Raw genomic sequence first — 12,493 nt, forward strand, 5'->3', positions numbered from 1 at the left:
TTATTTGGTATCTCTCTTCTTTTTTTTTTAATTTTAAAAAATATTTTATTTATTTATTTGACAGACAGAGATCACATATAGGCAGAGAGGCAGATAAAAAGAGAGGAAGGGAAGTAGGCTCCATGCCAAGCAGAGAGCCCATGCGGGGCTCGATCCCAGCCGAAGGCAGAGGCTTTAGCCCACTGAGCCACCCAGGTGCCCCTGTATATCTTTTTGTAAAAATTTTAATTCTTTATTTATCTATTATCTATTTATTTATTTATTGAGAGAGAAAGCACACATGTGCATGAGCAGGGGAGGGGCAGAGGGAGAGAAGAGAGAATTCCAAGCAGGCTCCATGCTCAACTCAGCACGGAGCCTGATGCAGGGCGGGATCTCACCACCATGAGATCATGACATGATCTGGGTTTTGGCCTGAGCCAAAACCAAGAGTGGGAAGCTTACCTGCAACTGAGCACCCAGGCACCCCTGTTTGATAAGTATCTTAAGGGGAGATACTTCGAGGCTATGTTCCCGATGAGACTTGTGCTCAATGGTTTTAGCACTTACTGATGATTATTGCCTGAATCAATTTATTACTCTCATGATTGCAAAATGGTGATTTCTTAACTCCGTCATTCCCTCCCTTACTTTTATTTATTTATATTGCTTAGTATCACTAGGGGCTCATAGATTCTTTTTTATTTCATTGTTTATAATCTATTATTCCAGATTCAGCCAGGGGAACCCTTCAAACTGTTTGCGGGGCTGTGTTCCCACGTTCATGTGATTTTTTAAGCATTTGTTTATTTTCTGATACCAAAAGATGTTACAGGCTCTTATAATTTTTTCATCTCCAGCCCTAGGATTAACTATTTCTCTAAGAATGTCTGGCTCTTTTTTTTTTTATTTTAAAGATTTTGTTTATTTATTTGACAGCCAGAGATCACAAGTAGGCAGAGAGGCAGGCAGAGAGAGAGAGGAGGAAGCAGGCTCCCTGCTGAGCAGAGAGCCCCATGCGGTCAGTCCCAGGACCCCGGGATCATGACCTGAGCCGAAGGCAGAGGCTTTAACCCACTGAGTCACCCAGGCGCCCCTGTCTAGCTCTTTTCAGTGGAACTTTTCTCCATTAAATACATTTTGGATATCACTATATATTAATACATAGCTATATAGTATATAGTATTTTACAGTCTAGATGTACCATAATCTATTTAGCATTTCCTTTGGTCGTTTCTGGTTTTGCTTTTTTTTTTTTTTTACAAACAACTCTGCAATGAACAAAAGTCATCATAGTTTACTTTGCACATGAATGAGCGCACTTGCAGGATAATCATCAAAAAATGGGATTTCAGCAATAAAAACTTTAAGAATTTGAAATTTTGAAAAATTCTGCAAATTGTCCTTCCTAGAGATTGCACTGATTTGTATTTCCACAAGTATCATATGAAAGCAGACAACCAAGCTTACAAATTTAGGTTAAAATTCTGTTTTATTCATACTACATTTAGCGGATTTAAAATTTCCAGTTACATTAATTTAATAGAATAGACAGTTTAAGAAAAACTTCCATAACCCAGTGATCAAGAAAAAAAGAGCATTTAATCCTGCCATGAGCAGCTCTGGTGATGAATTCAAACTGGGTTAATTTTCTAAATTTGTGATTATGTTCTTTCTCTAGAAAGGCCTGAAGCCTAACAATGAGTCACTTTCTCTTTTGGCTCCTCAAGGCTGTCAGTTTCAATTATTTTTGTAGTTTTTGAGCTTATGAAAGACTTTTGTTTTCTCTCCATGAATATGTTTTGAGATATAGGCAAAGGATTCCTGCCATACATAGGTGGGGTCCTTTATTTTATTTTATTTTATTTTATTTTTACTTATTCATTTTTTAGGTGTGTTCTTTTAAAAATAGATATTTATTTTCCAATTACAAATAAAATTAATAATTAAGAGCTGTTCTATAAAAGTTAAGGAAAATTTGTGGCTTGTACACAGTAGGAATCTCCAATTTGGTGCTAAAAAGACACATTTAGTGTGTCTATTAAAATGCAGACCATGGGGGCGCCTAGGTGGCTCAGTGGGTTAAAGCCTCTGCCTTCGGCTCAGGTCGTGGTCTCAGGGTCCTGGGATCCAGCCTCGAATCGGGTTCTCTGCTCAGCAGGGAGCCTGCTTTCCTCTCTCTCTGCCTGCTGCTCTGCCTGCTTGTGATCTCTCTCTCCCGGTCAAATAAATAAAATAAAATCTTTAAAAAAAAATGCAGATTATGGAGGCACCTGGATGGCTCAGTGGGTTAGGTCTGCCCTCAGCTCAGGTCATGATCTCAGGGTCCTGGGATGGGATGGAGCCCCATGTGGAATCCCTGCTCAGCAGGGTGTCTGCTTCTCCCCCTGCCCCTCTACCTGCTTGTGTTCTCTTTCTCACTAATAAATAAATAAATAAATAACCCAGGTGTCCCGAGCTAAACATTTTTCTGGAGGATCTCAGGTCACACAGGGGCAGAGCCCCTATCTGAATCCTCATCTACTGGGTTCCAGAGCTGGGTTACTGCATTAACACCAGTAATTTGGATTACAGATGGATACTTTGCTAAATGAATTACTACTGCAGTCCTGTAATTAGTGCGCTTCCATAGGACTCTTTATATTGAATTCTTTTTACCATGTTCAAGAATAAATCTGTTAGGAAAACCATACTACACCAGTGCTTTATGCAGGATAGAGCTTGTTAAATGTTCATGAATAAATGTAGCTTAAATATGTTAGCTATGGAGTTACATATGACTAGATTAAAATTCTCTATTTTACTCATTTTTTTAAAGTTTTTTTTATTTGACAGAGATCACAAGTAGGCAGAGAGGCGGGCAGAGAGAGAGAGAGAGAGAGACAGAGACAGAGAGATGGGGCAGAGGCAGGCTCCCTGCTGAGCAGAGAGCCTGACTCGGGGCTCAATCCCAGGACCCTGAATTTGTAAATCTAGGAAAAGTACTTCTTCATCTTAGAACCACTGTGAGGAATAAATGAGATAATGAATATGCAATATCTAGCGCTCAATAAAAAGCAGTTAAAAAGCGATTTTATAATCTTGAAATGATTATGTTCAGATCATAAATTGGGATCGTAGGTAGGTATTAGGTGAACAGGTCTAACACTTATTATATAGAAGGAATCATTAGGACTACTGGGGGCACATAGGAGAAAAGAGTCATTGAGACACCCAAGATTATAGGCTTGATATTTGCTGAGTAATGATGTGGTTAAAGACAGAAATGGGGAAGTTAGAAGCTATCCTGGATTGAAGATGCAAGGCTTTTCATGATGTTCTGAGGAGAAAAAGATACATAGGATTTGAAGAGGCAAAGAAGACAGAAATTGTATATTGGTTGAATGATTAGGCGAAGATGGGTGAATTAATGCATAAAAAATTAATTCAAAATATACTTATGGAAAAAAGCAACAAAATGTACTTATTGAATGGGGGGTACTATGAATTTATTGCCAAATAAGAGAAGATCTATGGTAATAGCTTCAGAATTTCTACAAAAGAGTAGTTTGGGGATAGCAATCTCTCTGGAAGGGTGTGGAGAGAGGGGGCTGGGTGGGGAAGAGGATTTGTCTTGAATTTATTGCCTAGCTAAAGAAGATCTAAGGTAGTAGTTCCAGAATGTCTGTAAAAGAGAAGCTTGGGGACAGCAATCTCCTAGAAGGGTGTGGAGAGAGGTCTGGGTGAGGTAGAGGATTTGTCTTGACTCTGTAATCTCATTAGATGAGAAAATACCAAAAAAGAGGGAGGGGCACTGATTGAGATTAGGCTAGAACTAATTCTCCTCAGAGTAACTCTCAACCCTGTCACTTAGACATTGTAAGTAAACAATAATAGGGCATCTGGCTGGCTCAGTTGGTAGAGCATTGGATACTTGATCTCGGGGTTGTGAGTCTGAGGTCCACACTGGGTGTAGAGATTACTTAAAAATAAAATCTTAAAAAAAAAAAACACTAAACAACAATAATTAATGAGATATTTATTTATTTTAACAGGTTTCCAAATAAAGATCTATGTCAGCAAGGAGGTAGAAGCATTTAATTTTCCTTGTGGAAAGAGTAGAGAGAGGAAGGATTTAATGAAAAGCTGTTATTTTAATCTACTCTTACTTATCATACTTGAAAAAGGCAATTAATGCTCTAAGCGCAAGAACACAGAACTACAAAGACCAAAGAGTTATTAGAGATCCTGGTCCACTCTTCAAAATTTGGCTGAAATGGGGATAAGGCTGGAGACGAGGATTAGCAGGCGCCCAGTCATCATAGGCCTACATGTTGTATCAAAAATTTTGAAATTCATCCCATGATTGATGGGAACCACTGAAGAATTTCAGTCCTGGAAGTGGCAATAATAAAATACTACAATGAAACATTTTAGGAAGATCACAGGACTATGCATTTGAAAGAGGTACAAGCAACATGACCCCCCCCCACCTCTTCTTTGTAAATGAAATACAAGGAAAAATATGAATAAAACAAAGTCCCTATTCTTAAAGAATTTACATGCCCATGGGGAGAGACAGACAATAAAAAATAGATATATAATGAGATAGCAGATAGTGATAAGTGTTGGAAGAATATAGCACCGGAAGGCGCAGAAAGAGGGGCAGAGGTACCGTCTTAAGGCAAACTCAGTGTCCTTTTCATTAATCTCATCTCATAGCCACAGTAAAAAAAATACGGTTTCAAGATCTTCTTTCACTTTCCAATACAACATCTCTACTGTACTTTGATCTTAATGTTGCAAACTTGTCCATATCTTTCATTTATCATCTCAAAACTTTACTTTCTTAATATCCATGTTGTCTTTGCAAAGCCCACAAAACGAGCACTTTCCCCACTGACATTTATAGAACTCTCTATCAGGCTGCACTGAAAACCTTTCTTTACCTTCACCCAGATCCAACTCTTCACTCCTTTTTTAAAAACTCTTTAATGTCCATAGTTTGTTTCACAAGATCGGTATGTCTCCTTTCTTCTCTTCCTTCTTCTTCTTATTTTTTTTTTTTTTTTTTGCTTAAGAAACATATATTGTACTGAGTTCTTAGTCTGGCAGACACTTGGCTCAGGACAGAGAAGGGTAAATGTTGCCCTGACCTCTGGAGCTGATAGTTATACTCCTTAAGTGGAAGCTTGAGGGGTGGGAGATCCGAAACCTGTGAGGACAAAGTGGAAAAACCACTTGCTGCCGAGCCTTAGGTTCCTGGTTTCAAGTTGATACAATCCTGTGTGGTATGGACAGGGCTCAGAGGCTGCGGAAAAGGGAAGCAGCATATTAATTCTTCATCAAAGGGCACCTGGGTGGCTCAGTTGGTTAAGCATCTGCCTTTGGCTCAGCTCATGATCCTGGAGTCCCAGAATCTAGCCCCAAGTGGAAGGGGCGTTCCCTGCTCAGTGGGGAGCCAGCTTCTCCCTCTCCCTCTGCCCCTCCACTGGCTTGTGCTCTCTTTCTCTAATAAATAAAATCTTAAAAAAAAAAAAAAAAAGTTGTTCCCGCCAGTTCTTTCTCCACTGACTGAAGTCCTGGCCAAGTCCCACCCTTCAATACCTGGGGCCTAAATAAAAGAATGCAGATCTCTGGGAGCTACTTAAATCTACTGAATCACAATGTCTAAGGGCAGGGCCCAGAAATCTATAGTTTAATCATGAATACCCCCAGGCCATTGTTATGTACACTTAAAATGTGAACACCAAAGGCTGCTGCTACCTTTCCTCACTTCACTTTCACCATAAGTAGTTACCATTATCATCCCTATTTTCCCAAGGAGGAAAACGAGGCCTAAAAAGGTTGGTTAATTTGCTGAAGTCACCCAGAGCTAGGGCTGGAATCTACACCCATCTAGCTGCAGCTCCTAGTCTTAAACATTACAGTGCGCTCATCTCTTGCTAAATAACTTGTTGCTAGTATTTCAAGAAGCACAGGGCTTGGAATTCTAAAAGAGTCTGAAGGCCCACTAAATTTAGTCTGGTGAACTTTGACGAGTCATTCACATTTTGAATTTCAAGACCTTCGCGGGTTAAATTTCAGTCAAAACACCCCCACCTAGAAGACGCCCCTGATGGGCTAGGCGAAGCAGCCGAATGCGCCGGGAGGCGATCGATGACTTCGGCGCGCCTCTGCCTGTTGGATTGGCTCGAAGCTCTCCCGCCAGGACTGCCCTACTCCCGCGCGCTCGTGGGCCCGCCCCCGCCGCCATCTTGGTCTGGGAGGGAGCGGACCGCACGCGAGAGTAAACAGCCCGAGCCGGGAAAGTCGAGTTCTGGCTCGGTCGGGGTGCCGCGGGGTAGCCGCGGAGAGAACGCAACCCTGATCTTCGTACGCGGGGTAAGTATCGGGGCCACGGTGCTGGGCCCTGGCAACTCTCAGTTTAGCGCACCCTCCGCCCCCTCGCGGCTGGTTGCCTCGCTCCCCGGGCTTCTCCCGCCCCCGGCGGGTCTCCTCCCACTGTTGAAAGCTGCCCGGGAAAGTGGTGGCGGGAGCGGGCCTGGGCCGGAGCGCAGCGTGGGTCCCCGCTGCGTGCTGCAAGGCGCCGGAGGAGGAGGTTCGGGTCTTGGATTTGGGGGCCAGGGGCCGGGTATGTGGACGCGATGGGGTTGTGAGGCCGGGGGCGGGCGCGCGGGTCTGGGGCAGGGGCTCGGACCCGGCCGCCGCGGGGCTCTTTCGGTCGGTCATTGGGTTTTCTTCTCTTCCGGTCCGTGCCTTAGGGTGGCCGACATGACGGCCCCGGCTCAGAGCCCCCTGGCGCCGCTGTTGGAGACCTTGGAAGACCCTTCCGCCCCCCATGGAGAGCAAACCGACGCTTACCTGACCCTGACCAGGTGAGGCCCGCCGGGGTTGGGGGTGAGCGCTCTGGCGGGTTTGGGGGAGAAGGTAGTTGCCGTGGGGCACGCAGAAGCGAGTTTGTGTATTCTAGGGGCATGGCAGCGGTGAGGACGCCGGGGTCGCGGGCAAGGTGGGGGAGCTGGTGCGTGCTCAGTGACGTTCCCGGTGTTGCTGCAGAGCCCAGAGCGTGGGCATGGAATGAGGAAGCCCGCACGTGTGTCCGGCTGGCGAAGGACTTTTTTTTTTTTTTTTTTTAAGTTTGGTTGGAAGTGGGGATGCTGGCGGGATGCTTTTCAGTGTAAGCCGCCCTGGTATTGGGACAGTGCGTTAACTCAGAATCGTTTACTTAATAGAGAGCAATAACCCGGGTTTCATTTTTCACTAAATGCCTCACAGTATTTTTTTAATCTGCAAATCACATTTTGCTGAGTTACCTACTTATTTGGAAAAGCTAGGAAAGGGTAGCAGTTGGTACAAAACGATAAAGATCTGATAAATTTTCAGTGAATTTGTAATTCGCACTGGGTTTTCGTGTTCCCTCCTTACATGCTGAGAGGGTCCAAATGTGTACACTGTGGAGCAAAAGTTACTGTTAAGGGTTCTTCTTGCATTAAATTCAGGCCGTATATTGCATGATGTATTTACAGGTATTAAGTATTTTAAGCACTGGGCTCCTCCGCTTGGTAGAGTTCTAACAAACTTCAGAAAGAGGATAAAAAGGGGTATTTTAGGGGGTAATTATAGTTTCCTTTGTGTGTCATTTGCATAAGTTTGTGTTCTTTCTATTTTTCAGTCGAATGACTGGAGAAGATGGAAAAGAAGTCATTATGGAAATTGAGAAAAAACTTCCTCAGCTATTCAGAGTTTTAAAAGTATGTATCTGTTTATTGAATGGTTTTTTTGTTGAGGGGGAAAAAAATTTTACCAGCTGACTCATAAAAACTTTGAAATGGAATACAAGCAGGATCATTACAGTACTGTCAGTGTTTAATATGTATCGAGTACTTTCTTAATTACCTTACCTGTACTCTCTTAATGCTGTGTGTGCCTGTGAGGGTACTCTTGAATGCCCACTTTGTAGAAGAAATTGGTTTAACTTGCATAATGTTGCCCATCGCCAGGTTAATACAAAACCTATGCTTTTATTTTTTTTTAAGATTTTATTTTTTTAAGTAATCTCTATATTCATTGTGGAGCTCCAACTTACCACCCTGAGATCAAGAGTCCTGCGCTCTTCCAAAACCTGTACTTCTAACTTAAAAGCAATTATTTCATGTTTTTTGTCTTTTTCTGGGAATGTATTTGAAAGTAAATGATTCTGTAATTTTGACTTTGGTCTATTTTTTGGCAGTTTTTTTTTTTTTTTTTTTTTTTAAACTCCTTCACTCACCATCAATTTTTGCCACTCTTATCTGGTTAAAAAACCGTTATTATGATTATCTTCTCTGCTTATTTGTAGGGAGGTGTTATAGTAACATCAGACTGTGGACTTTTCTTCTTATCCTCAGTACGCAGTGGCTTTGTGATTGTCCTGAACACTTAGTTTTTGAATTCCTTGCTGTTAGAATGAAGAGGTTGAACTACATCTCCAGAGTTCTTATTTTTATGACCATGTTTTGTGTTTTTAAAAAGGAATATTCTGTCATTTATTGTACATTTTAGCATGGTTTCCAGTTAAATGTTGAGGCAATTAAGGTACGGCCTACCCATAAGTATTCCTATTATAGTCAGTAGTGCTTTTTGTTTGTGTAAGCAGGAACTTAGTTTTGTGTAGTAGTTCAGGACTTACTGATAGTATTATTAGACAGTATTAATTGTAATATCCTGTTTTTCTTCATTATTGTGTTCCACATCTCAGCAGTATATTGGATGTGATGAAAACATGCATCTTCATAAATTTGGTGTTCAAGAACATGTAGGATCAGGAACTCAATTGCTTGCACTGTTTAATAGAGTTTGTAACTTAAATGCCTGTTGAATAATTATTTGAAAGCATGTGGGCGGTTAATGATAGGAAAGTCAACAGAAGCGTTCTAGGTGAATTATTAAGCACTACAAGGATAATTGAATTCCTTTAGAATAGGAGCCAGGTTAGGTGAAATATAACATGTTTCTATATAGTTGTTTACAGTTCTGTTAGTATTGAGTCTAGAAACCCATAACTTTTTTTTTTTTAAGATTTATTTATTATTTGAGAGAGAGTGGGGGAGGAGGAGACAGAGGGATAGAATCTCAACCAGACTCCCTGACCATGATCCCTGAGATCATGACCTGAGTCAGACGCTTAACTGAGTACCCCAGAACCCACAACATTTTTTCCCAAGGATTGGTATATTTGAGAGAGTGCTTAAGAGGGCATGGGAGGTGGAGAGAGAATTGGGACTCAGATCCCAGGACCCTGAGCTGAAAGCTAGAGTCACTTAAAGGATTGAGCCACCCGCGTGCCCCACCCACAATGTTCTTGAAGACAACGCTGTTGGGGAATACTTCAGGAATATATATTTAATTAAAAAAAAAAATGGTGATCACAGTTAGCTATTCTCCAGGAGATACAGTAGTAGCTCTCAGTCTCAGTAATGCTCTTTCTGTGGTTGTCTGAATTCGTTGTTTTAATATGTCTTATGTGGGGCGCCTGGGTGGCTCAGTGGGTTAAAGCCTCTGCCTTCAGCTCAGGTCATGATCTCAGGGTCCTGGGATCAGATTGAGTCCAGGATCGGATCGAGCCCGCATCGGGCTGTCTGCTCAGCAGGGAGCCTGCTTTCCCCTGCCTCTCTGCCTGCTTGTGATCTCCTGTCTGTCAGATTAAAAAAAATAATAATAATATGTCTTGTGCTCCAGTTTTTGTGTGTGTGTATTTTATTTAATTATAAAAGGGGTGCCCCAGGGAAGTGTCTATTCATATACCTATTTTTCCTGCTCAGGAGCAGCAAATACCTGAGGATTCCTTGGATATCTGATTCAGAGCAGTGAGGGGATTTGAAGATAAATCACTTCAAAATAGGAAATGGTACCAAGAAAGACACAGAGTTACAAATAAATGTAGGGTTGGGGAATATAGCAAGACTACCTTTGACAGTTGGGATTTTATAGCCTATACATATGTAACATGGGTTGGGCTTTAAATTCCAGATCGATATTCAAATTTTCCAATCTACAAAGTAGGGATTTCTTTTAAGTTAATGTTTAAAGCTCTTATCACTTCAGATCCTCCGTAAATGTTCCATTCCAACCCCTCTCTGTCTGGGAGGTGTCACTCCACTCCAAAGCTAGGATGCCTGTTTTTGTTTTTGAGTCTTTTGCTTACCTTTTGTGGAGGTGTCTTCACCATTTTCCATTTGTTGGCTCTTTTATTGCTTTCAGCTGTGTGGAGATGTTCTTTTAAGAGAAACATTCTTTTTTATGTGATCTCTTTCTAGTGCTCTTCCTCTTTGCCAAGCTGTATAAATGGCTTCCTGGTTTTATTCCTTTTTTATCTACTTTCAAACATTTTGTTGATTGATTGGATTAAAATATTTTTATTTTCTGGTCTGTTTCTCTGAGAATTTCTAGTTTTAATTGTTTATAACAAATGTACTTTTTATTTTTGTAGATGCACATTTCCAGTCAGAATTCAGACCTCTGTAGTGCTGCTCTACAGGCCTTGGGGTTTTGCTTATATAATCCCAAAATTACCTCAGGATTATCAGGTAGTTAAATTTATTGTTTCGTAATATTTTTAGAGTTTATATTTTGGTACTTGGTCTGGGAGTGTCCGGCACCCACTATGACAGAAAAAATATTTTTAGAGTTTATAAATATGGTTTGATATGTTAAAAGTACTGTTACTTCTCTTTTAGTTTCATAACTTTAGTAGTTCAGGATTTACTTTTGAGAAAGAACTAGTGTTTTGGTTATCATCTTTTAGAAGATCTCTTTTTTTCTAGACATAGCTTTAACTTTGATACCACCAGATTTGCTCTAAAAGAATATAAACCTATTTTAAAGTGATTGTAATTTTAAAAAAAACTGGACCTTTTTCTTTATAAAGCACATATTCTTTGAAAGATAATAATTTAGATGGTGTTTTATTGTATAAAACAAGCATATACCCTAAAGAACATGCTGAATTGAAAAGTTCTTTTACATAGTGGTATTGAGATAATTTGGATCTTCAAAAGCAGCTAAGTTTTCAAGGAATCTTAATTACCACTCTGTACTTTGCCATTTTAATGGAAACCTAGGAGGTGATCTTTCGAAAGGGGGAAATCCGGGACAGGGAATAAGGGTGCCTGAAAGTTACTACTATCTTCTTTTCTGATGGTAAAGTTTATGCCCTTTTTTATACATACAGATGTTCCTAATCTAAAATAGAAGTTCATTTTAGAACAGAGGTGTAGGATTCGTAACATCTTGCCAAAAATTGTTTTATATGTTTAAAAGTAATGATACCTCTGAAATTTTTTCAGTTGCACAGATTGAGTATACTGTTTGTTTTCTCTGAATATACTTTCCCATCTAACCTAAGTTTTGTGTTTTGGAAGAAATTTGCTATTAGCATTGGTTCACTGATCCTCTTCTCTGAATACGCATTTAATTTTTTGACAGATATATATTTATTTTTTTGTTTCTGTATTAGAGATTTTAAAGGGTACAATCTGTTCCACATAATTAAGGCTGCTTGTTTTTCAGAGACAGATACTCAAGAACTGCTTTTAAAATTGAATGATAGTGTTAAAAGCCCAGACAAAAATGTACGTACTAGGGCACTTTGGGTGATATCCAAGCAGACATTTCCTGCTGAAGTCATTGGCAAAGTAGTGAGTATGGTTTTGTATACATTTTCTTAACTACGTGCCACTTAAAAAATTGAGGCTTATTTGTATTTATTTGGTTCTGTCTTTTAGGTATCCAATATAATTGATTCATTAGAAATAGTATTTAATAAAGGAGAGATGCATTCTGCAGTTGTTGATTATGAAGCATTAAATGTCATCATAAGGTATGAATTTGTTGTTTTAGAAGATTAATTTCATTAAATTTAGAATTTACTTCAAGGAGTGGACTTTGGGGACTAAAATATGAGTTAGAAGTTAAAAGAACAAAATGTCTTGTAAAAGTCTCAAGGATAAAAGGTAACAGGAAAAAGAAGGAAGTAGATATGTTTAAGTTACTAGGTTTCTTTCTTTATTGTCTTTATTTTTACTGAGTCTTAAAAATGAAGTCTTGGTTGGGGTTCCTGTCTTGTTTACTTGGTAGAGCATGCTGCTCTTGATCTTGGGGTCATGAGTCTGAGCCCCATGTTGGCTATAGAGCATAGGTAAAAATCTTGGTTATGTTGCTGCTGCAAAAATGATTTTGATTTTTTTTTAAGATTTTATTTATTTATTTGACAGGGATCACAAGTAGGCAGAGAGGCAGGCAGAGAGAGAGAGGGGGAAGCAGGCTCTCTGCAGAGCAGAGAGCCCGATATGGGCTTGGTCCTAGGACCCTGGGATCATGACCTGAGACAAAGGCAGAGGCTTAACCCACTGAGCCACCCAGGCGCCCCTTGATTCTAATTTTTTTAAATTATTTAATTAAAAAAAATTTTTTAATAAACATATTTTATCCCCAGGGGTACAGGTCTGTGAATCGCCAGCTTTATACACTTCACAGCACTCACCATTGCACATAC

General features: G+C 40.2%; 1 protein-coding gene across 5 annotated transcripts in view; it reads left to right on the forward strand.

Moving 5' to 3' along the window:
- The first annotated feature begins 6,192 nt into the window (after positions 1-6,192).
- The window catches only part of RIF1 (replication timing regulatory factor 1), a 59,391-nt gene continuing 53,090 nt past the window's right edge, over positions 6,193-12,493 (forward strand). For 4 of the 5 annotated variants that reach the window (XM_032355533.1, XM_032355536.1, XM_032355535.1 and 1 more), the window contains exons 1-6: positions 6,193-6,342; positions 6,723-6,836; positions 7,634-7,712; positions 10,430-10,526; positions 11,509-11,636; positions 11,724-11,818. In XM_032355533.1, coding sequence (XP_032211424.1) covers positions 6,733-6,836; positions 7,634-7,712; positions 10,430-10,526; positions 11,509-11,636; positions 11,724-11,818 — 503 coding nt within the window. In that variant the 5' untranslated portion in view covers positions 6,193-6,342; positions 6,723-6,732. Of the gene's footprint in view, positions 6,343-6,381; positions 6,560-6,722; positions 6,837-7,633; positions 7,713-10,429; positions 10,527-11,508; positions 11,637-11,723; positions 11,819-12,493 lie in introns of those variants that run through there. The other variant, XM_032355534.1, reaches the window with a different exon arrangement.

The sequence above is a fragment of the Mustela erminea genome, chromosome 8 (genome assembly GCF_009829155.1).
Source record: "Mustela erminea isolate mMusErm1 chromosome 8, mMusErm1.Pri, whole genome shotgun sequence".
NCBI lineage: Eukaryota > Metazoa > Chordata > Mammalia > Carnivora > Mustelidae > Mustela > Mustela erminea.